The sequence below is a fragment of the Centruroides sculpturatus genome, unplaced genomic scaffold, assembly GCF_000671375.1.
Source record: "Centruroides sculpturatus isolate CEXI.00-Female unplaced genomic scaffold, Cexi_2.0 scaffold2074, whole genome shotgun sequence".
NCBI lineage: Eukaryota > Metazoa > Arthropoda > Arachnida > Scorpiones > Buthidae > Centruroides > Centruroides sculpturatus.
The window spans coordinates 15,622-41,926 of record NW_019387567.1 but is presented as its reverse complement, the minus strand read 5'-3'; the positions used below and the strand labels follow the sequence as shown (position 1 = coordinate 41,926).

General features: G+C 31.3%; 1 protein-coding gene across 1 annotated transcript; it reads right to left on the bottom strand.

The window, feature by feature from the left end:
- Positions 1-4,356: 4,356 nt before the first annotated feature.
- Positions 4,357-25,250, bottom strand: LOC111616493. Its single transcript, XM_023357896.1, has 5 exons — positions 24,908-25,250; positions 19,680-21,973; positions 12,153-12,399; positions 10,566-10,829; positions 4,357-7,683 (listed from the first exon to the last, which is right to left on the bottom strand). Exons 1-5 carry the CDS (start codon positions 25,248-25,250, stop codon positions 4,547-4,549), a joined length of 6,285 nt encoding a protein of 2,094 aa, XP_023213664.1. The 3' UTR covers positions 4,357-4,546.
- Positions 25,251-26,305: the final 1,055 nt, after the last annotated feature.

Here is a 26,305-nt window from a genome sequence, read left to right as displayed (position 1 = left end):
TAACATTATGCAAATCTGTGATTCCCAAGCCATAGTCTTATGCAAATCATGCCGTGTGGCGTAATTGTCTGCTGACCAATCAGTGGCTGTACTTTCAACCATCTGTCGATGACCGTTACGACTAAAAAAAACTTCGCTAGGTCTTACTTTCAGGGGGAGGTCTTATATTTCGCAATTCAGCAAAATCTGTGCTAGGTCTTATTTTCTGCGGATGTCTTATTTTCGGGGAAACACGGTAACAAACACAGAAATAAATAACACAAAATAAATTGTAGCTATGTGTCGATTCCGCGCGACACATCCGAACATGTAAGCTGAACAATAGTGTGGGGGAGTGAGTAATCAAGGGTTGCGTGGCGCTCAAAAGACGAATCGACGAGATTTGAAAATCGCGTAACTCCGGGTTCAGGTAAGTCGAGGTATTACTGTATTCAACCTTCCTAAGAGACAAACTGAAACATCTCCTGCATCAAGTCTACAAGCGAATCCTTCAAACTCCAGGTATTTACCTCTATGCGCAATTTCATGTCTCTCTCTAGCGACCACCTACGGTGTATCGGCCTGTTTATTTCGCTGTAGAACAATGTATATATATAAATATTTTCCTTCTCAAATAAACGGTATTTGTTTGTTTAATTGGTATCCGAGTGAGTCACTTTCACCTCGCTGTCTAGCCGACCGCCTCCATCCGGAATTCGATCGCCGTCACCGCTTCTGCATCCTGATGAGGCATTAGAGCAGGGGTGGCCGACCTTTTCAGAAGGCAGGCCAAATTTCAGAAATAATATTTCCTGCCGGGCCACGCACCTAATTTTTTTTATTTTTTAATTAAAGTAAACAAGCAAGTGCGCTACAGCTTCAACCACATCGTCGCTTCCCAGTAGATGAGATCGTGGTCAAACACTTTAATGTAAATGTAAATGGTTTAATGTAAAAAAAAACAAAAAATAGGTATATTTATTTTTTTGAAGAAAATAAAACATAACCGAGAATCAAATATATTTACTAGACAATTTAAAAATATTTAAAAGTGAGACATCTGACTGTTTTACAGAACTAAGTGCATCAAAATTGATCTCCACTGATGTCGCTACACGCAAACAGTTTTCCAAATGAACATCAGTAATTCGATCTCACTTGTGATTTGATGTACTTCATGCGACTAAAAAGCTGTTCACAAGCATGTGTTTCCACATAGTGAAACCATCGACAGAGCATGTTTGTAAAACGCAGGATATTTATCCTTGTCCAAATACGTTTCATAGAACTCTTCCAAACCAACTTGATGAAATTTCTCCAACGTTTCAGGGTTTACTTACTTATAGAATCGATATGGTAGACAGGCTACTTGGTTAAGTAGTTTGAACTGTAATTATAAATATGTTAAATATGTATTTTAACGTCGATTGCAAAATCTCTCCAGATGCATTGGCGATAATAAAACGAAACTTTGTCAAGCTGGACTGATAGTAGTTATGAGCCCGATAGCATTGTGAGCTTCCCGAAAACGCCGAAGACCACAGAACACATATAGCTGAAGTCTCATATTAAATTTTATCAACATCTAGCGTCGGACAAAAAACTAAGTAACCTTGAGTGTCAAATAGCTAAAAATCTATGAATTTTTCCAAAAATGAGAGATATTTCAAATTTCTCTTAGCTATAATTTAAAAATACATGATACGAATAACTCATGACGTAATGTTCTTTTGGTGATATGTACAATAGTTAACATTTACTAAAGTTTATTTAATTGCTGAGCGCTTTTGATATTGTTAACATTTACGTTCATTTGACCTAGCTCCGAGGGCCTCGTATTGGCCACCCCTGCATTAGAGCTTCCGCCCCTCCAGTCACACTGACATAGAAACGACAGTGAGCATTTATAGGTCTACATTTTTCAAATTGCAGCCAAATATATAGGCTAAGACCCTCTCACGAAATAACCACCTGTACGTAACAAAAAAATTACTCCTAGAAAACTAAGATATAAATACAGTAGAGCCTCCATTATCCGGATTGTTCAAAATAACAAAAATTTTACTAATTTGCTGATTTGCACTTGGCAAATTACGACACTGTTCATGTACGTGATGGAATGCATAACTTTTTTTGTTTCAACAACGTCTCATCCGGCACAGTGGTCGTAAACTCTTAAATATATTTTACGTAGTAATAAAAATATAACTTGACATACGTATTTATAAATAATTTATATTCAAATTACATCATTTCTATGACCAAGGGCGGCGTAAAGCAAGGACAATGTGGGCCACCGCCTATGCCTCGTGGTCCGAAGGGCCTCGCGCCTCGAAGGTTTATGCATTACTTAAAAGCCGCGAACGTGACGAAAAAATTTTACTCGTCATAAAACGATAAATAGTTTGTCAAATTTTTATTCATAAAAATGCAGTTTCAACTGCTTTTTATTTTATAAAATCCGTCTTCTTGCGCCACCAGAGGGCCTTTTAAACAATAGGTAGTCTGTTAGCGTTGGTCAGTAGTAGTCCAAATTCAATACGAACGTTTGTTTCTTGAAAATTTGATCACGATTTAAATACAGTATTTACTTTTAATATTACCGATATGTCATCGAAAAGAAAACGTGTTTTATTATCATTAAAAGACAAAGTATTTGTTTCGATTATCCGGACTACCTTCATCTCCAATTAGTCCGGATAATCGAGGTTCTACTGTATATTCATGAGCCATGTTGTTAACTTGAGAGTATGGTCCCTTTATTAAAGTCTGTATCTCATGCCTCACTTCCCATCAAAAAGGCCAGTAAGATTGGATTATCGTGAAGCTCCAGCTTGTTATTGACAATATTCGGGTCTCCTATTTTCAGAGCTTCACAAAACACATTCCAAAATTCGAGCTGAACGGGTACTGAGACCAGCAGAAATATGGTTCGAGAGTATTTTTTGAAGCATCTCGAGTGGTTATTTTTTTCTGCTTAAGTAAATATGGCGACGTCCATGCACAAGGGAGAAAGGTTATTCTTCTATGGAGAAATTTAAAATTATGATTACAGCAGTTAATCGTAAATTATGTTACATAACTATGAAAATCATAAAATGTACTGTACGTTAACCTAAAAAATCAGAGTATCAAATCCTTTATACTCAAAACTACCATGCCAAATTTGGTTTCTTACTCATTAACCCAGGCATGGCCAACATACGGCCCGCAATTAATCTTTCAATATTAGCCACCCAAGTCCGAATAGCTCGATGAAAAATTCTGACGCCTAAAAAAAAAAAAAAGGTCAACAACTCTGTTGTAACGTTGTGACTTATCTGTAGTAACTTGATCTGGGTGTCGGGTCAGGGGTGAACATTCCAACATATCTTTCGGGAGTCGTGGAGAGTTCTTGTGTAGTTGTCACCCCAGTCGGTTGTATCGAGAAGGAATAAAGTTAATTGTTGATTAACTACGTGTTTTTTTATGTGCAACAGTGTCGAAAACAAAAGCGATATAAAAAACTTGCTGTGCGTTTAGAGTTAACCCTCCATTACAAATGTCCTAACTACAGCGTAGAATGTTGATAAAGGATGATAATGTGAAAAATGTATCTGTAATCTCTATGTACAATTTAGTCTCTACCGGGTGACACCACAATGAGATCTCGCATCACCTTAAAATCTTCCTAGGCAGCCTCTGGTTCAGCCCGTGAGAAAAGTTTTCTTTCCAATTCGGCCCGGGGACAAAAACTGTTGGTCACCCCTGCATTAACCCATCTTGAAATATTAAATGAAATAGATGCTAACACACACGTGCAAATTTTTTCCCGTGTTTTACTTTTTTAGGGGTTTAGGTCTCAAAATGTGGTTTGTAAAAGAAATCTGGGCGGTTGAATTTGACACGATTCGAAGATATGTTATGTACTGTACTGTATGTACATAACAAGCGGGAAAAGGGAGACAGCTAAGTGACCAAGGTGGATGATTTGTTGGCCTACCCAGGGCATAAAAAAAAGCAACCCCAGGAACTTTTCATGGCAACCTGTCCAGAATAATTTGGGCCACATACCTCACTACCTGGTCAGCCCCATTGTGAGTCTGGCAAAGCCCGTATAGAGAGGTCATCTTAGTGTCCTCAAAGCAGTTTAAAAAAAATTATAAACAAAATGCATTTATGTTATTAGCAACAAAATCTTTAATATATCTTAAATCAGGAAATATGTGAAATATAGACATTACTAAAACCTCAAAATATATTTTACAATAAGTAATTTTTTAAATTTAGTATCAACATTACAGCAAATTTAAATATATTTTAAAGACACAAAGACAATATTTTAGAAAATAATAATTATTCTTTAATTAAAAATAATTTTTTAATTTATTCCTCCAACTTAGAAATAAAGAAAAGGAAAAATTGTTTTGTGTAGATTTATTCAATTTATACATTTAAATGTATAAATAAATAAACAAACATATTCCCTGAAATATTCAATAATGAAATTTTAAACATTGGTTTGTACATCAAATAGTTTAGAACATTTTCTAAATTATTTAAATCAAAATAACTTTCTCTAGGCACTTTACTCATTCTTGCCAAGATAAGATACTTGTCCTGGGACAATTTTCTCTTCCAGTGATGATTTTCTTGGACCGTCACTAACCAATTCCTTTGAATCTGATGGAGAAACAGTTCCTGTATCCTGAGTACTGATGCCATCTTTCAAAAATTGTTCTTTGAGCCTTTCGCAAGACTCTGTTTCAGACAAATTAACGTAAGAAATTTGTCCCGGGACAATCTTTTCCTCTGGTGATTTACAAGATCCGGGTATTTCTTGTCCTTCTGAGCTATATGCACTTGAAGGCGAACTGTTGTTTAAATCTCTACATTCTTCTGACAATGCTTTCTCAGAATTGGTAGACAAAGATTTTGCAATACAGTCTTCTTTTTTAATATCAACGACACTTCCCGCCTTATATAAATATTGATCTGAAGTAGTCTCTTGAATTTTATCATTTTGAAAGTCCTCTTCTAAGGAAAAGTCTTGAAAATTTGTATCATCAGTTTTATTTTTCAAGTCTATTGGATCCAACAAATCTACTTCTTTAGAATGGAAAGTATCTGCTGGAATGTCAATCATCTGTTCATCTTCCGATTCTTTATCTAACTTTATTCTACTTAAACACATTCCAGTATCTGCTCTTATTGAGTCAGATATAAAGTTTGTTTCGGAATCTTGAAAAGAGTTATCAGCAAAATCATTCTCCTCATTAATTATTTTATCGTCCCCGTAAGTTTCCACGCTGAAAAACGATTCTTGTATTTCAGTTTCACCTTTATCATCACTTTTCATTTCATAAAGCATTTCGGGCATTTCACTACCCATCACATCATCAATTATATCCTCGTCATATTTCTTAGCACTAACAGATGTTAACTCTGCTTCATATTTGCAACTGTCGTCAGTGTTTTCATAAAAATCTTTTGAACATTCTTCTGCTTCATAATCATCTTTATCTTTGGATATTACATCATCATCTTCAATTTTTCTATCATTTGTTTCATCAGTCAATGTTTGTTGAACAGAACTTTGAATTTCAACTTTGGATGGTTGATTTAAAGGTATATTTTCAGATTTAATGAAATCACTTGTATCTTCTGCAGACGTATAAAAAGTGGTATCAAGTTCTTGAAATTGAGAAAGATCATTGTTTGAATCAACTGCTGAAATATCTTCAGGAATATATTTCATTTCTGGCTTATGTTTACTTACTGGAGTAGACATCACTTCTTTAGTAGAAAACTCTGAATCATTTTGCTGTACACTACTGTTAATAGATTCCTCGGAAATAACAGATAAATCTTTTTCCAAAACTTGAACATTTGACGTATTGTCAATGTACTGTTCTTCAATATTTTCTACCATCTCATCATCAGAAACATTTTTAATATTTTCCTGATCTGCAGCAGATACCAATCCTTTCTCAATTAAAATTTCAGTAATATTGGTTCCATTATCTAAAAGTTTAACTTCATAAAAAGTGATGTGGTTTGCTACACATTCTAGTTCAAAAGTTTTTTCATCTGATACCACCATTTCTTGAAACATCAAGCAATGTTCTTCATCCCAGTTGTCATCATGCATTTTTGTCAAACTACAATTCACAGCCTGAAATGGAAGATCTTTAAATTCAGGCAAAATTTCTTTGATACTATCTTTTGGAACAACTTCTTGGTTACCATAATCTACATAAATAACCTTCACATAATCATCATCTTGAATTGCTGTAATCATTGCTCTGTACCATCCTTGATCTACAGAGTAATAAGCAATACACAAGTCACCGACCGCAAATTCTTCTAAAGTAGGCTGTTCACTTTGATATTTGTTTAAAATATCTGTCATGAATGTATCTAACTCCAATTTATTTTCAGGCAACTGAACATAAAACTGTGAAGGTGATAATGCATGTGAAATTATAACCTCAATTTTACAATCGGAAGGTAAGATGATATATGAATACTGTACTTTTTCTGGCTGTGGAGTATGTGTGTATAAACCACTTTCTGTTAACTGATTGTAAATATTTTCCTTATCTGAAATGATACAAACAGATAAAGGTAGTTCATTACTAATTATTGTAATATCAATTTCTTTCTCATTTATTAAGTCTTCTAATAGAGTTCTAGCTTCATCTAATTTTTCAGAATTTGCAGTTAAATCTGCAAGTGAACATTCCAAGGAAAAAGCAGGAACAGAGATGAACTTTTTATGCATATTTCTTAAATCATCTTTTGTAACTGTTTCAGAATTTCCATAATCAACAAACTTAACAGTAACAGAACTTTCTGAAAGGTGGATAATTTCTGCTCTGTACCATCTTTCATCGAGACTAAATTTTGTAACGCATGGCTGAAACATTAAAATTCGCTCGATATTCTCATGTTTCTCATGTTCTTTTTCATAGAATGCCTGCAATTTTTCTTGTAACTTTTCCAAATTGTCAAGTTTATTTACTGGTGTAACATAAAATCTGTCAGCTGATTCAACATGAGAAACAATAACACGTACTGTTCCAGTTGGTCTGTATCTAGGAATTATAGGAAATGTACCATCTTCAAGATGAACAACTTCATCACTTTCACTTCCTGATTTATTATCTGGAATATGCCAATCAAAATGATCAAAAACTTCATTGGCAAAAACTACATCAGCAGGAACTTCGTCAGCAGAAATTGCATCAGCAATAACTTCGTTGGCAGAAACTGTATCAGCAATAACTTCGTCGGCAGAAACTGCATCAGCAGGAACTTCGTCGGCAGAAACTGCATCAGCAATAACTTCGTCGGCAGAAACTGCATCAGCATTAACTTCGTTGGCAGAAACTGCATCACCAAAAAGTTCATCGGCAGAAACTGCAAACTTCTCTTGTATTAACAAATCTGAAATATTATCATTTTCTTCATTTAAAATCATTACTGGATATGGATTCTCTTCATGTTTAAAACAAATATTTAAGGTTTTGTCCAATATATATGTTGTAAACCAGTCTATTGCTTCAGTAGACCATTCGTCATCAATAGGTTTAATGTAAGCTAGACGACATCTATAACAAAATGATGGAATTTTGCAAAATTCTTCTTTTAAAATTTTGACATCTTCTCTTGGAATGACATCAATATTTCCATAGTCAATAAAAAAGACAGTAACGTCATCACCTTTAGACAAACAACAAAAAAAAAAACAAAAAAAAAAATGTAATTAGAAACATTTTATGAAAGCTCATGACTCAGAAATTAAATGATTTAGAATATATATAATATCATAAGAAAATCTTGAAAAAAGCCTTCTAACTATTGGTTTGGAGTAAGAATTCTGGTTAATCAAAGAATCACATTGAAAACTTTTTTAAACATTTTATCAAGTTTTCTAATGTTAATCTAGTCAAACCCCATTATTATGTTATCAGTTTATGTGAAATTGCTTTGCAGTCCTGTGGATGAGGGAAAATAGGAACTTCAATGTTATCAAGTTTCATTTGATTAATACAAATTTTATTAACACAAAGTGCCAATTTTTATGCTGCTTCAACTTTGTATTAATTAATGGGGGTTTGATTGTACTAATAATCTTAAATTGCTAAACACTTATTTGACATTTTTCTAATGAAAAATGACCATGAGACACAGACCAATAAAATGGCAGTGCCTCTCCAGCAGTAAATGAAGAGCAAGCAGTGTAATGTTGTCTAATTGACAATCATCAGCACATGCAGGTACAGTGTGAAGATAACTGTATCTACATGCACTGATAACTGTTTCAGTTTTACATCACAAAAGTCAGACAAGAGTATGCTGCTCTTCCTTTGTGCACTGTTGGAGAAGTGGGACCATTTTCTTGGTCTGTCATCTTATATTCTTGCTCATCAATAATGTTGGCAATCACAGTTACTATTAACTCTGAATGGAAGCTTCATGTGTCAAAATTACTCCTTCATTTCTTACCCTCCTAAATTTTAATGGCACTTTTCTGATTTGCAGTTTTCTGATTTCCCACCTTGTACAATAAAAGAAATAAGTCACCCCAAAAGTCAATGCAAACAATCAAAAAGTCGTTTAAGAATATATGATGTTGATAATGGCCTATAGGATATAAAGAAAATACATGGCAGAAAACTGGAACAAGATTATTGCAATTTCATGTTTCTAATTCATGAATTATCTATTTAAAAACCTTCAAACTTTCTTAGTACTGAATACTAAATAGGAATACATACTTTTGAATTTAAAAAATGTTGAAAAGCATAAAATATATTGTAAAATATAAAACAATTGGTACAATCTATTTTTCTTTATACTTTGTTGGACTGCAATTTGAAAAAATTGTAGACCTATAAATTCTCCCTGTCGCCATCTTTCTGTCCATCTTCTTTCCTTAATCTCGAGAACAGTTAGATGAAAGACAAAACCAGATATGGAAATCGTATGGAGGAAGGCCCAATTAACTATATAAAAATTTCTAATGCAAACCAGAAGTCATGTTATTTCATTTCAAAAATTTCCCCTGAAAGATGTTAGATAGATGACTGGCACAACTCTAATGTTAAAGGAAAAGTATGATGTACAGGGGTAATCCACTACTAATTTGAGGTGGAGACCAGCTATTTTACATTACATAAATTTAAAATTGCAGCCTGGCATTGTGACAATGTTACAATAAATAATTGCTCATTCTGATTTGTGGATTGTGTATCTGAACAAGAAAAACAGGAACACATTGGATATTGAGATGGATTTATTAACCTGCAGACACATAGGGAGTGGGAAATTTTTAAACACTCTTTCACAATTATTTGACCATGTAACTGCAGGGACATGCATAATGAATACTCACAATACAGAGAGTACTCTTTTCACATTTTTTTGTTACAATGCTCTCAATTTTAATAGTGACTTCCCCTGTACATCACACTTTTCCTGTCATCTATCTAACTCCATTCAGAAGAAAATTTTTGAATTGAAATAACACAACTTTCAGTTCAAACTGGAAGTTCATATATGATTAATCAGGGCTTTCTGCCCATAAGCTTTACATATCTGGTTTTTATTTTCATCTATCTAGCTCTGTTCTTTAGATTAAGAAAGGATAGACAATTAAATAGACTCCAATGGAAATTTATAGGTCTGCAATTTTTAAAAATTGCAACCCAATATATCACTGTAATAGAATTTTCATATTATGGAATGAAAAGTTTAGCAATTAATATAAAGAAAAATATTAAATTAATGATCATTTTGGACTTTACAACTAAAAACCTGCTTAAGAAAACAATTTTATGTCTCTCATTGATGCTAAAATCTATAAAGATTGTCAGTATTGTATTATTAGCCTTTAAAGCTTTGGAAATATCAAAGTCAATCCAGGTATGACAAGATAGGAAATCATAACTGGAGAATCGGATGAAACTTTTGTTGACCTTGAAAATGATTTTCAAATGATTTTTAAAAAATCTCATTTTACTCTTCATGAATTTAAAGTTTTTTTTTTAAATAATTAATGCTTTGAACATCTGTTTACACAATGCTGATTAAGAAGTATCAGGATTTAATTAAACAAGTGAAGTCAAAATTGTCAAAAATTATTTTAATACATGTTCAAAAGTTTTATTTCTGTTGAGGGCAAAAATACATGTTTGCCCTCAACAGAAATAATTATGGGCATAAATGACCTTAAAGGTATTTGTCAACAAAAACATATCATCCAATTCTATATGCATGATTTCTTATGTAGCTACAGTAACAAAATTTATATATCTTCAGTACTTTTGAAATGCAATGGATTTCTTGACTCACCTACAATTTTAATAAGTTGAACATCTGTAGTCTAGAAATCTATAATCCAAGAATACTTGTAATCCAGCATTATTTGCAAAAATTATAATTTTGTGAAATCTAAAATACTATATCACTGAATGAAAACAAAATAAACACCATGGTCCAGAAAAGTCCATATCCCAGAATATCACACATTCCAATGGTGCCAGATTAGATATTCAATTGTACTGTTATATCTATTATTCAATTTATAAAATTATACATACCATTTACATCTTTGATTACAGCTCTGTACCAATTATTGTCTTCAGAATACTTAGCGCAATAAATCTTATTCTGGGTAATGGTGTTGAGAGCTAGATCTGTTGTGGAAAGTGAAGCATATGCATCTGTTAAATCTGCCATTAATTTAGATAAATCATCATCTTTAGAAGAGAGCTGAACAAAAAATTCAGATATGCTGTTTACTGATGTCACATATCCTGGCACACTTTCATGTGAATCTGGCATTGAGGGAAAAACTTCTCCATCTAATTTAATAAAATACTTGTTAAAAATTTTATAATTTAATTTTTTTATTTTTGATTTTCATAAATTAATTTCCTTATATTAAATTTTTAAATAATTATTTTTAGATCACTATATACTAAATCAATGAACTGAAAGAAACAATTGTTCTCATCAGCACTCCCTCTGTGATGGTTCCAACATGTAGCCTTCTCATCTTCCCATGGACAGCAACATATATTGTGTTTAAAATACAGTAGAGCGTCAATTTTCCGAAAGTCAATCATCCAAAACGTCAATCATCTGAAAGAATTCCAGTCGGCAAATTTAAATTTTTGCCAGTGCTGTGGCGCTTCAATCTTTGGCTATGTCTTGGGCTACTCAAATATTTTACGTTTTTGATACTAAATTAACATCTGAAGTATAATTTTTTATTATTTTTATATTTTTCAATATATTTATTTTGTTTGTACAAAATAAAAAAATAATTTTTAACGATACAATAGTCTTTGTTAGGCTTAACATCGACGAAAATTCAACGCAAAGCGACACGCAACGAGGAAAAATTTCGAAATCGGATACGTTAAACTATTTTTTTGTATGTAAATCAGTTATCCAAAATATAAGTTATCTGGACAACCCCAGTCCCCAATTGATTCGGAAAATCGACGCTCTACTGTATATTAATTACATCTTTATGAATTATTAGAATCAACAATTGGTTAATTTGAACATTTCATTCATTAAAAATTTCACTTACTACAACATTATACACAACTATGCTAACAATGACTGTAGTGAATGAAATTAAAACATTTTGTCAATAAGAATGCTATGTTACCATCATCAAATTTCTGAAAATACATACCTAAGTGCAGTGAAAAAATTAGAAAATCCAATAAAATATTTTTGAAAATAAACAAATCTTTAATAAATATAAATATAGTAAACTCTGCTAACTCAGACTAAGATGGATGAAGGTTGTCCAAGTTCACAAAAGTCTGAATTAGCAGAGTGTTTTCTCTGAAAGCATAGATGTACAGTACAGTAATTTATTATGATCAGCTCCATACAGAAATTTTACCGAGCCAAGATTATACTGCTGAATTTATTATTACAGGAAATGAACTAAAAAACTTTCATAACAATACAATATACAGCAATGTATAGTCTTTAGTAACTTACTTACTGTAGTAATATAATGCATGATATTGCAAAGATTTCTGGATATCAAAAACACTTGTTAATTATTTTTCTACCATCAAGAAATTTTAAATTACTGTTTTGAAAAAATTTGTTTTGAGTTAGCAGGGATTACTGTATTTTAAGAAATTAAAATTACCAACCTTGCATTAATTCTCCATACAATTTTTCACCAACATTAATTTCTTCTGTTTCAGAACTCGTTAACAATGTTACTACTAAAGTTCCATCTGCATTGCATTTGTTGATAATCATTTTTATTTCATTTTCACTTGTAAAGTCAACAAACTTTTTCTGCTCATCCTCTGATAGAGATGGTGGAATTTCATGTAATGAGCATTCAACTGCTTGAGCTGGAATATTACTTAAATCTTCTGTAATAACTTTAATCTAGAAATAAACAAATTTTGAATTTATANTTATGTAGAACCTAATCCTATACCTCACTGTAAATATGGGTTCGTTTTACGCCAATTTGATTTGTGCCGGCTTTTGTAGGAACGGAATTGCGGCATAAACCGAGGGCTACCTGTAATTATTATTATTATCAAGCACATTCTATAAAAACATGGATTTTTTTCTGAATTATTTTCATGCCATATCAAATTAAATGATTATAGCAGTTGATCTAGAAATACAGGTGAACCTTGATCTTTTGGATAACTTGTTCTTTCATACATACTTTGATACTTTGTGGCAGTTTCTACTAGTTTTGGTTTCGATAACAACAAAATCACTTATGAAAATTAATTTTCATCCTTTTTTTTATGTTTAATTTGTGGTTTTAGCTTTTTAAATACAGTCGTTAATTAGCCAAAGTTCCACATTATCCAAAGTGAGCCTGTAAGTGACCACACTACTTTTCTTATAATGTAATTTATAGAAGACAGTTTAAAATAACATGTTTTTACAAAATGATTTCTGTTACTTTTTATCATTTAACTTCAATGTGAGATAAATCATTCATATTAAAATATAACTACAATTATACACATTTTTTTTCTTAAATACATTGTATGTACATATTAGGTAAATAATAAATGATATGAAAGTTTTTGTTTTTATGTAGTATAATTAAATTCATTAAGCTATAAAAAGAGACTTAACAGTTATATTATATAAACCTTTTATATTCATTTTTAATTCAAAATGATAATGACTATCTATTATATCTGAATTTTTGGTTGTGAGACATAGCATTGGTCCACATTACCTAAGATAATTGGGGTTCTACTATAATATTTCAACTTCTGTAAAAATTTCTAAGAACCCATTATATCCAAAAGCCAAGGACTGCCTATAGTTATTGTCACCACTTCATATACAGTAAGACCCCACTTAACATGGGGATGCGTTCCTAGATGACAAAGCACTAAACAAAACAACATTAAACAAGGTAATTTTAACATAGAGTAAATAGGGATAGGGAAACATGCGACCAAAAATAAAAAACTTTAATTTTAAGTTATTTTTATATTAATTTGTATAATAATATATGTTAAATAACACAGAAATGTATAAAAATATATTAATTAGTTTTAATTTCTTTGAAGTATTTTCATATAAAAGTTTATGTACAGCTCTCTTTGTTAGATTTCACTGATAAAAATATATTAATTAGTGTTAATTTCTTTGAAGTATTTTCATATAAAAGTTTATGTACAGCTCTCTTTGTTAGATTTCACTGGACATATTTTATTATTAAATTGTTATAGCCTAAGATGATTGAAATTATGAACACAGATGTTTAAACTCTAATAATTTATCAAAATAAATGATTAAAAGGAAATTTCACGAGTAGATAAAAGAATCTTTTTATATAAAAATGTTTAACTAGGCACAGTTCATTTTCTTTCTGAACACAAACTAAGAACTGAGATCAAGTGCTAGGTCAATAACATTGTTTTGGAGGCCATATACGATGATCACTTGCCACTACAACAGTAGCAACATTGCCATTTTGACCCACTGTATCTTAAAAATGAAATGATAAATATCTGACATTAAGTAAAATGACAAAGTTGAATCAAAATCAACCCATCAAATTTTCAGAATAAACTCAATTCTATAAGCCACATAGATGATGTTCTGTTTAAAAACAGGTATCTCTCATGCAACATGGTACTTCTACAAATGGTTTCACCCTAACATGGTTTGAAAATTAGGGATATCTCCTGTACAACACAATTTCCAGTTTTGCTTTCACATGGTTTGGAAAATCTTCCGTACAAACTTTCACACTTTTAAGTGTAAACTATGTTATTTGATATTTTTTTTTATTCAAATAAGCATGGGTGTCATCTCAAATTTGCCCACAAATTTTAAAATATTGAAATTTTCAATTTATTTTGTGCCTTTCGTCAGGCTTACTTTAATGAAAACTGATAGTACAATTTTTTCTTCCTTGTTCTAGCTTTCCTATGAACCAAGTGTCATCATTGTTGCTTTCAAATTTTAGCCTTTAAGACCCACTGTGTTTTGTTTTTATAGATTAATGTTTGTATTTAGTAATGTATATTTAAACATTTTTAGATAGGTGCTATTAAACTTTTTCTTTAATTGTAGGTAAGCAATCATTCATAAAATGGCTAACGAAATAGGGTAGTATCTTGGTACTTGCACAATTCAGTATTTGAACACAAATTCTGGAAAAAGTTGCTCAGTATTGGACTGGACAAATGCAACCCACTAGAACAAATTTCTGATTAACAACATATTTTTATTTCATCATTCATAAAAATTTTTATATCATTCCTATCTTGAGCAAGCAGTTTTATCACTTGGAAAGATCTTCACCTTAAGACTTGATATTCTATTCTAGTCTTCTATGACTCATTTTTCCCTTAACTTTCTTTCAAGTAATGTGCATATCCATGTCAAATTTCTAATGAGTATACATCCTCCTATATATATATATATATATATACACTAATTAAAGGCCTACTTTTCAGTATATTCACATTCCTAGATCAAATTTGATGTTTTCATAATCAATAATTTTCTTCACTATATGATGACTACGTTAAAATACAGTATGATTATAGCATGTACAGTAACTCCTAATAGCAGACAAACTTCTGTCCTGATGGTGTCTACTATTCAGAGGTTACACTGTATCTTTGTTTTTCCTCTATTCTGCTCATGATACATATAGCATTCATTGCCAGAACATCTCAAAGGTCTCCAGTTTAAATTTTTCTGCCTCTCAGAGTCCAGGTTTCTGAGCCATACAATGCTATACTCAACAAAAACTTTTGATGAAATGTTTCTAAGTTCTAATGATATATTATTTAATATCAACAGCACTCTCTTTTTATAGAAGTCTTGTTTTGCTTACACTATCCTAAAAGATACATCTCTTATACCTCCATCAGAGGAGATTATACTGCCTATGTATGGGAATGTCTTTGCCTCTTCAATTGTTTCACCCTCTAGCCAAGCATTTGAACCTTCTTGCCCTTTTCTGATACATTTCAATACCTTCGTCTTCTTATTAATTTTCATCTTGCATCTCTGTTAGATATTTATTGAGATTGGAAAGAGCTTGCTGGAGCGTCTCTTTGTCTTCTGATACCAGGGAAATATCATCAGTATATCATACTGTGAACAATTTCCCATTTATTTTTACTTCTGTTCTGTTGGTGGCAACAAATTCCTTCATAGATTCCTCCATGTACTGTACATATTGAATAGGAGCAGGGAAATCCATATCCCTGTAGTATTCCTTTCCTGATTTTTGCATCATCTTTCCTTCCTATAAATGCTGTCTGTTTTTATATAGTTCTAATATAATTCTTCTATCCTTGTAGTTAACTTCTAGTGTCTTCAGTGCTCTAAATACGATCTCCCAATTGACATTGTCAAAAGCTTTCTTGATATCAATAAATGCAATTGTGAGAATCTGGAGACGTGAGGCAATATTTTAGTTCAATTAATATGTGGAAGATAATAGATTGTGCAAGTTTAAATTCTCATGAGATTGTTAGTGACAAAAGGGAATAACATATCCCTGTTTAAAAATCATACCTCACACACAGAAAACACAGCTGCAGGTGTGAAGCAGCAATAGTTTTCCATCTCATAGGAAAGTTTTACACCTCCAATTGGAGAGGGGATTAGAGAATAAAAAGGGTGGAATCCAAGTCTCAGTATGAACACTCCCCTTGAAACTGCAGATCAAGGCTTGTCTGTCAATGCTGTTGCCCATCTCCACTCCAAAGTCCGTCTCCAACGAGAAAACTCACAACCACTACGCCGAAGCCGGCTCAACTATACGAGAAGACAACTGATCGTCCATCTACCAGAAATAGTATACTTAGATCTATGTAAACCAGCGTTTCTCAAAGTGGGCGATAACGCCCCCTTGTGGGCGCTGGAGGCTTTCAGGGGGGCAGTAGAAGGCTCAAAGAGAATTGGGGGACGTTAAGCAAATATAGAGGGGCGACGGCAGACAAATTCTATATATAAAAATTCGACGGAATATATATAAAATGTTGACATTTTATATATTTTTTATTGAAGGTCACAACTTGAATATTTCTAACACATTGACTTTTATTTTAGCTCAGAGTTTCTCAAAGTAAGCAATAACGCCCCCTTCTGGTGCGATGAATAGATCTATGATAGAGGCAGGGTATTGAATGGTGACCAAAGGCAAAATTGGGGCTGATAAGAGGAAACATTGCATTTAATGGTTTCCAGATGATGAGAACAATGTACAGTAAGGGCACAAAGTGTGAGATTCATAGAAAAGTTTTCCTAAGAATATTTCCAATCCTTTTCTCACACAAGAGAAAATGGGTTAGGGGGCGTTGGGTATAACTTTATGGAACAAAGGGGGCGGTGGATCGAAAAAGTTTGAGAATCACTGATGTAAACTCTCTCTCAGTATTTTAAAAGTGAAAGTAGTTAGTTAATTAGGTAGTTATCATACTAGAGATATGTTACTACTTATGTATGTAAATTCTTTTTATGTTTATCATTAAACTTTGTTATTTGTTAAACTGGCCTCAATTTGGAGTTCCTTTAATGGTGACAACTCTATAGACTTATCCGTGACCCCTCCCACTCAAATCCAAGCCATCCAGTGATAATGTGAGTGGGTTTTACCAGTCTGACACTGCAAACAGGGTTCAGCGTAGCAACCTCTAGCCCGTGGATTCTCACACAATTAACTTGTCTGTTAACTTAAAGAAACTGTTTGATTATCAATCAGATTACTTCTCATTCCCATTCTCTGTCAAAAATCCAGACTGATCATCTAATTAAGTTCTATTCTTTCTTCTAATCTTTGATAAATTACACAGCTTGTACAGACTCAAGTTCTGCTATCAGTATTTCTCTGTCTTCTTTTTCTTTTTGAATCTATAGCATTCTGCTCAGATACAATACACAGACACGTTTCACTCATTAACATCAAGGTTGAAAAAACACAAGGCAACAATAAAAAAAAAAAACAACCAACTCACAGCATTAGCAGCTTAAACTATAGACAACAAAGTTGAAGTCAATTTAATGAAGCCAAGTAAATAAAACTGGTGTGGGATACAGCCACACCACGTGGAGGGGCTTTAAATCTACAAAAGGTCCCTATTCCACAACATAGGGTCTGTCCATAAATTAAGTCTGCATTTTTCTTGAAATTTTTACTCCCCCATCCCTCTTGTTACAGTTTGTCCAAGTTTCCTTAACCTCCCTCCCCTCTTAAAACCTTTATCACTTTATGAATGATAGATACCATAAGTAGAAATGAAATATACAAGAAATTTTGAATATAATAAAATACATAAACTGTATAAAATTGAATGAAACAAACAGATATCCACTGAAGCTCCAACCCCTCCCTCCCTTCCAGTGTGGACATCATTTATGGACAGCTCCATAGTCAATTTCAAGATATAGACTATCTTGAATGCATGGAAATTACACTATAAAATAACCTAACAGCAAAATATATATGCACAACAGATGATTCTTAGTCATGTATACAGCAGAGCGTCGTTTATCCGAATCAATTGGGGACTGGGGTTGTTCGGATAACCGATTATGTATGAAAAATATATTAACCTATCCCATGTTGAAAATTTTCTCCGTTGTGAGTCACTTCACATTGAATTTTCAGTGATGTTAATCCCAACGTAAAATTTTAAAATAATAATCATGGCTATTGTATCGTTAAAAATTATTTCTTTATTTTGTACAAACAAAAAAATTATATTTTGAAGTTAATATAGTATCAAAAACATTTGATTCAGCATGACAAGTCTGACTGGAATGCTTTCAGTTAAGCGATGTTTCGGTTGATTGGCTTTCAGATAAATGACGCTCTACTGTATTTATCTTATGTTATTTGAAATATATGAAAAATATGATAAGTATCATATTTCTTTATTTATTTATTTATAAACTTAAGTAATGCGCATATCACTTTCTACACATCAACTGTATTGGGCATTCTATAAAATTTGAACTTCTGTTTCAATGCTTAATTTTTCTGTGATTCAAATTACATAACCTGACAATGATTGTTCAACCTAAATAGATTCATTTCTTCTGAAGTTTTAAGGTGTGTTATTTGATTTATCATTTCCTCAAGTATTTATGTATTTATTTTAATCTACATTCCTTACTTATACATAAATAAATAAATAAATATATTATCAAATTCAGAGGAAAAATATCTGTATTGTAAATGTCTTTCATATAAAATCTAAAACATTATTTTTATTAAAATTAACAGAAAATAAATGAATTTTCTATTATTATCCAAAGTTTAACAGAAATATAAAATTATTCATTATTTCATCAAATAACTGAGATAATTTGAAATAAATGTTTTCTTAATGAATACATTTTTATTCTGAATTAATTATAAATGCAATATTTTTTAAAATTAGCATATGTTAAAATGTCATTTATAGATGTCAGAAGAAATATCTAATCAAAGTACATGTGGCTCAATATAAATTATTATTATTATTATTTAATTATAAATACAATAATGGACCAAATACCCAGCTTCCAGAAAATCAGATATTTTTGAAACTGGCTAGTTTTGAATTTGGTGAGCTGTAGTTTAGTGTGATTTTGTTTTGGTTTCCATGGCATATGCATCACACAATGCCAGTTCCAGCAGGACCACTATAGCATACAATGTGTTAAATAGTTTGGTTTTACTATAGCTTGTTTATTTTATATTTTAATACTATATTTTGCCTGTGTCCAGAAAACTGTAAAATCTAGATCCAGAATTCCAGTCCCAAGCTTGCTGGATAGTTGATCCAGTACTGTACTGAATTAACTGTTTATACAGTAGCCTCCTATTATATCAAGTATAACAGGAGACAAACCAAATGAGCAAATCAAATGGTGTGATATAACCAATCTATTTACCCATTTTGTCTATATTTCATCTCCATGATGACCTACTTTTTTGTGGTTTGTATTTTTTTTAAATGGTAATTTCAAGGTAAATGATTGGATGCTAGTATAAATTCAATAGCAACAGATTTTTTAAAAATTGCTGAATAAACACTTTTATATTTGGAAGACAAGGGGGAAAAAATGATATATCTAGATGAGCAATATAACATGTTATGACATAATCAGGAGCTACTGCATTACTGTATAAATCAAAATATTTCTTTATCTTCGTTAACAAAAAGTCTTACCTGTGAGAGAGGTACTATGTCACTATTTCCATAGTCAATAAACATTACTTCTGCTTGATCAGCATCACAACTTTTTATAACTGCACGATACCATTCATTATCAACAGTATATTTTGCTATACATAATGTGTTTATTTGAAACTGTGTTAAATTTTCTGAATCATCAGATAATTCATTATAATATGTAGTTATACTGTTAGTGATTTCATCTAACTTTTCACTGTCATCAAGTAGCTGACACCAAAATTTATATGGACTTTCTACATATGATATTAAAACATCCATTGATTTATTTATTTTATGAGAAAGATCTGCATTTAAAAATGTTATTCTGACTGGTTCTTCTGATGTTGGTGGTATATAATCATCTGATGGAGAAGCCAATCTATCTCTAATTAATAACTGTGATATACTTTTACCATTACTTTCAAGATCCACTACATATATATCATCAATAAAAGAATTGAAAGTACACATAATTTTTCCAGCAAAATATTTCTGTACAAGATCTTCATTCACTTTGTAATCAAGACATTTAATGCCATTCAACTGGCACTTAATGGCTTGAATTGGAAGCGATGCAAATTGTGGAAGGATATATTTAATTCTTTTTCTACCCACTACTTCTTCATTGCCATAATCTATATAACGAACACCAATTTTGTTTCCTTCTACATACACAATCTTTGCTCTGTACCAAGCTTTATCTTCACTAAACTGAGCTACACAATATAAATCAACATTTGGTTTTTCAATAACTGCTTCTAATTCTTGCATTTTACTATAAGTTTTTTGAACAGAGACCATCATTTCCTCAAAATCTGAACTGTATGATGTCAGTTGACAATAAAACCTTTCTACTGTAAATACCCAAGTAACCGTAATTTCTAATCTATCTCCTATTTTTATTATTGCATGTGGTATATCTGTTTGAACAGAAAGAGAATAAGGTAATTTCAAAGATGGTGCACTATCTTGAGGCTCCTTTATATCATGGCCAGTCTTTAAAAATTCTTTATTAACATTAGCTTCTGTCAATGCATTTACAGATAATAAAGTTACTGAATAAGTATTTTCACTATGCTTATTTAAAAACTGTGCCAAGAAACATTTATCTTGTGTCATATTTTTAAACAAACTGATATCTTCTTCATTCCAAGATGATTCTTTAGCTTGTATACCTTGAGAATTACATTTTAAAATCTGCATTGGAACTTTCAGAAATTCTGGTTTTAAAACTTTAATATCTTTCAATAAAACATTTTCAAAACAACCATAGTCGACACAAAAGACATTAGCACTATCTACAGTAATGCTCTCTATTTTACCTCTACACCAATTATTATCTTTGGATAAGATGCAACAAGGTTTTCCTATGTGAATATTTTCTAAAATATATTCACCATAATTTATGTTTTCATAAAACTGTGCAAGCTGCTCTGTCATTCCCAATAATTCATTATTGTCATCCATAAATCTACAATAAAATTCATTAGGATTCACCACATTAGGAACATTAACATACCTAAAATCACCAATTGTGATTTCAATGTATTTGAAATCAGTTAAATTTTCTAAAGAACCTTGTTGTTCTTGATTTGTTGATCTAGGTGATCTTTCATTTTTGTATGCTTTCCTGTTGTTTGAATTCAAAGTAGATTCATCTCCAGAACCATGATGATCATTATAGTGCCACTGATCCGGTTTTGATTTGCCTCTTCTTTCCTGTGCAGACTTTAGTCCACCATTGTTCCAAGTATTTCCTTTTGACCAAGAATTATTCTTTCTTTCATCTGGCTCATTTCTAAAATTATTTGATTTATCATATTTAGAAAATCTCTTCTCTCTAGTATCATCAGTTTTCGACTTCTTCCAATCTGAGGAAAATTTATTTTCATTAGACGAAAACTTTGAGGAATCATTTGCAGAATCTAGACCATCATTCCACAAATTATGTGAAGTACATTTTATTTTAGATGAAAATTTTGAAGAATCAACTGCAGGTTCTGCTTCATCATTCCAGAAACTATGAGAATTATTTGCCATCGTTGTAGTTTTAGTTGGTTCTTCCCATTCATTACATGCATATTTATCATTTTTATCATTCCAGTTATCATAGTTTGAAGAATTCTTATTTTCATCAACTCCAAAATTTTCATTCCAGTTTTCTTCAGAATTAACATGAAGATTTGTTGTTGTAACACTTTCATTAATCATTAAATTTTGAAATTTTTCACTGATCTTATTCTCTTCACTATCAAGAAGTTCCACCTTGTATACTCCAGATTCTACACCTAAAAATATAAAAGTCATTAATTAAAAATTCTGTATTTCTAAAAAAAAAAAAAAAAAAACAACAATTTCAATTTGCATTACCTTTCTTAAAATCTATTTTATTGATGGACCTTAATCTTAATTTTAAAATCAAATTATTTTATATTTGAACCTAGAGCTAATATCAAAGCAGCAATTATTACTTACTACTCTAAAATTAACTCAAATTAAACAACTACTGACTTTGACTATAATATAAAAGTAATCATTTTTATCATAAAAACATAATTAAAACTGAGATAAAATGACTTAATTATTTTATTTATCCACATATCCACAAAAAATAGCTATTTTTGTATAGATTATGTGAATACCCTTTCTGGAAAATTCACACTGTTTCAGTCTATTTTTAGTATAGAATATGAGAACTCCATTAGCAGGACATACAGAAAAGCTATTCAACCTTCAGAAAAAACTGATAATTCAATTAATCATACAGAGTTTCCTTCTTGTATGTAAACTTATGCAATTTCTTAAATGTAAACCATACAATTTGTGAATATCATCTTTCATATAAGTAAATTTTCTTTCATTATTAATATTAGAATATATATATAATCCTTAATTACTGAAAGGAAGGAATTCATTCAACAAGGAATAAAATGATTAGCATGATTTGATTAGGAAAAGAATAACTACAAAACAGTTATTTCTTGAATTTCAATAAAGTATTTGTGATTCAAAATAACAGAAAATGCTTATTCCATATTCAAATTATACATGTATATAAAAGGGATATTTTAGAATAAACATCTTGTAATCATTCAAGTACATAAATTTCTGTTAATCAAGATTTAAAATGTAACCAACTAAAAAAGTTTCTTTGCTTAAATTAAACAAGATGATAGCAAAAAAGTTCTTCTTCGTTACAGTAAATTAACACTTTCAGGTCTTACCATTATGTGTGGATGACATTTGTTGACCTATTTTAAAATCTTGTATGTTTGAAAATGAATAACTTTATGGTTTTTATAACTAATCCATATTAAAGATCATTTATTCCTGTTTAATTAATATATAATAAGTAAGTATTTGTTGATACAGATTTGATTGTTCATAATATAAATATAGGGTGTCCCAAAAAAATGTATATACACTTTAACAGCTGATAGCTCAATGGATGCATTTTTATTTCCATGTTAAACCCATTAGAATTAATAATGGAAGTCAGACTAAGCTTTGTACAAAGGAAATTTATTCTAAACTGCTACTGGAAGTGTGAAAGTGCAGTTGAAGTGCAAACACAGTTTAGAAGGCTACATTCAAATTAAATGGTACAATTAACCGCCACAATTGCAACTACTGGAGACCTGATAATCCACATGTTGCGATAGAACATGATGTTAATTTATCAGGAGATATGATGCAGCTTATTATCAAGAGGATTAATTGGACCAATCTTTTTTGATACTACTGTGACTGGTCCCATTTACTTGAACAGTCTGTCATGCCAAGTATTAGAGAGGACTTTAAAGATGAGTTTTATATTCAGCAAGAAGGGGTACCCCCACACTATTATCATGATGTTAGATTGTACCTTAATGAGATCTTGCCAAACAGGTGGATTGGAAGAAGGGATTTTGTAGAATACCCTCTGCATTCATAAGACCTCACACCACTAGACTTTTTTTCATGGGGATATTTAAAAGACAAAGTCTACATTATGAAACCTGCAACAGTTGCTGAATTGAGAGCAGCCATTAAATGAGAATGCGCACAAATACCAAACAAAACATTTCATGACTTTTGCAATTCCATTGCTTCGCGTTGTCAGCAGTGCTTGGACCAGAACAGATATCAGTTTGACATTGACAAAACAATTAAATAATGTCTGTAGATTCTATTACATTTTGAAAATGAAAAATTTTAATAAACATCAACATTGTTGTTGTTTAAAGTGTGTATACATTTTTTTGGGACACCCTGTATAATGTATACAGATGCAAACACCAATTTTTTTAGTGTTTATTTATAATTGCACCATTTGAAAAATGCACTCTCAATTCTGATTGGGGAATTCATTTAGTGTTTCCTGTCCTCTGAAAGATATATGAAGTTATGTGCAATGAAATTTTAGTTTTGGTTTCATTTATATTCAATTTCAATAAATATGCAAATTTGCATACTACAAAAAAAGTGCAGTAATCTGCAATAATTTGATGTTTTTACTTATTTACTTTATGTATTTACATTTTAAAAAAAACAGATCATTAAATTATTTAATAATAACAGTAATAATTTCAACAATAAAAAAAGCAAAAAAAACTTTTGTTCTGAAAAATTCAATAAAAGTCAGAAAATTGTGATATTGGTTTCATAGTTTGATCTTAAAATTTTTTCAGTAACTGGAGCTAGAATTATACCACTTACAGAAGGATGATTGCCATAGGAAATGCAAGCAGACACATTTAAACCAAAAGTTAAAGGAAATTATAGGTACAGTACATTTCCAGGTGCTGTATCTTGACCAGAAAGTGTTAATTACAAGTAATATTTTATAACAGCATTTCCCAAACATTTCAGACTACAATCTCCTTTTAATGCATATATTTTTTATTTTGTTTTTGTCTGTTTCAAAACGAATCTTGTCTGCCTTATCTTCCAACACCCACACCCCCTTGCCTTCTAATGCCCCTTGTCAAAGTGGCAATTATCACCCATTTTGGGAATCACTGCTTTACAAAATAAAATAATTTTTGATTTTATCAATTGCTAAAAAAAAAATCATCATCTTTAGTGTATTGTAATTTGCTTATACATATATCCAGAAAAACATTTTTAATAGAAAATGCAATTTTAAAAAATTTATTTATTTTATAAAACTGAAACTTGATAAATATGAATATTTTAATTCAGATTTTATCAAAAATGAATATTAATAATTAATAACATACCTTTAAAAACAGCAGTAAAAGTATTATTTAAAACAAGATCCCTAAACTTTTTTATCATCTCTGGTACAATGTTTCTAAGATCAACATTTGCCAATGAACATTCCACAGCTTTAAAAGACACATTTAAAAATTCTGAAGATATTTTCTTTACATTAGATTTGTTTGTAGTCTCTTTGTTACCATAATCAACAAAAAATACTTCTACAGTATTGGGTGGGAATGTGTTGATAATTTTGGCTCGGTACCAACTATCATCTTCACTGTATTTTGCAACACAAACCATTCCAACAACACAATTGTCAATTACTTCTTTCTGCAAAAAAAATATAAATATAAAGTTCATTATTTTTGTCCTAATGAAAATGAAATATTAGAAAATAAAATTTATTAAAATTTACTAATAACCAAAAACAGTCAATCAGAAGGATTGACTCAGCAATGACTTTGCTTCTATCTGGTCTGACTTTGCTTTTAAATGCAAATTGAATATTGAATGTAGAATAACATTAAGAATATTTATTGGGATTATTCCATTTGATTTATATTGGGTTATTGTTCCTTATTTTTAAATATGCATATAGGCAATATAATCCGATACAACTTAGGATGGAAGTATCCCTTCCCTTACAATGGGATTCTGTTCCACTTCTCTCATCATAAGTTAAATTTCATATGTATGCAATCATATAATAAATGTTGTAGTTATAACTGCTACTTGACAAAAGAATGAAGGAAAGTAACAAAAATATTTCATACAATAGTCCAAGATTTTCAAAATTTAAATGTAAGACTTATTAAATGATATATAAATTGTAAAATCAGAAGATATATTTCACAAAATTGAGGAAGGATGATGACAAAAAAAAAACCAATATCAAATGAAAAATGTATTGTAGAATAAAAAAAAATGATATTTCAACAGTTGATTTCAAAATGTAGTGTGTGAATATGGGGGCGTAAGGCTCCCGTTCACTTGTCAGGATGATACGTCAGGCGAGTGAGAGTTGCTTGGGGTCGACAGTAAGGTGAAAGACGAGATCGAATAAAGGAGTCTACCATTTTTTCCATAACAAATATAAAATAACAATTTATTAAGAATAGGCAAAATGACAAAAGACTACACAAAGCTCGTTTCTATACCGACCTAGAGAGAGTTTCACAGTTCTTTCATACCTCTGTATACCTTGACGATTCTGAACGATCCAAGGGTTATAATCCAGTTTCGGCACAAATTATATAAAAGCACGACTTAAGCGATGCTTTACTTCGAGGTTCATCGGAGATCGGAATTCAGCAGGTTCGGAAGATCGGCGCAATGTCGTCTATCCGGCGTTTGTGAAGAGACTCCCCGCGAGAGGGGGTAAGAACGGCCTTTTATCCGTTTTAGTGGGGAATTTC

Excerpts from the sequence above, each read along its gene's own strand:
- LOC111616493 (XM_023357896.1), bottom strand. The coding sequence starts at position 25,250 with ATGAACTTTATATTTATATTTTTTTTGCAGAAAGAAGTAATTGACAAT. Across the intron at positions 12,400-19,679 it reads ACATAGTACCTCTCTCACAG|ATTAAAGTTATTACAGAAGA; the intron begins GTAAGACTTTTT and ends GTTTATTTCTAG. Across the intron at positions 10,830-12,152 it reads GTATGGAGAATTAATGCAAG|ATGGAGAAGTTTTTCCCTCA; the intron begins GTTGGTAATTTT and ends TTATTAAATTAG.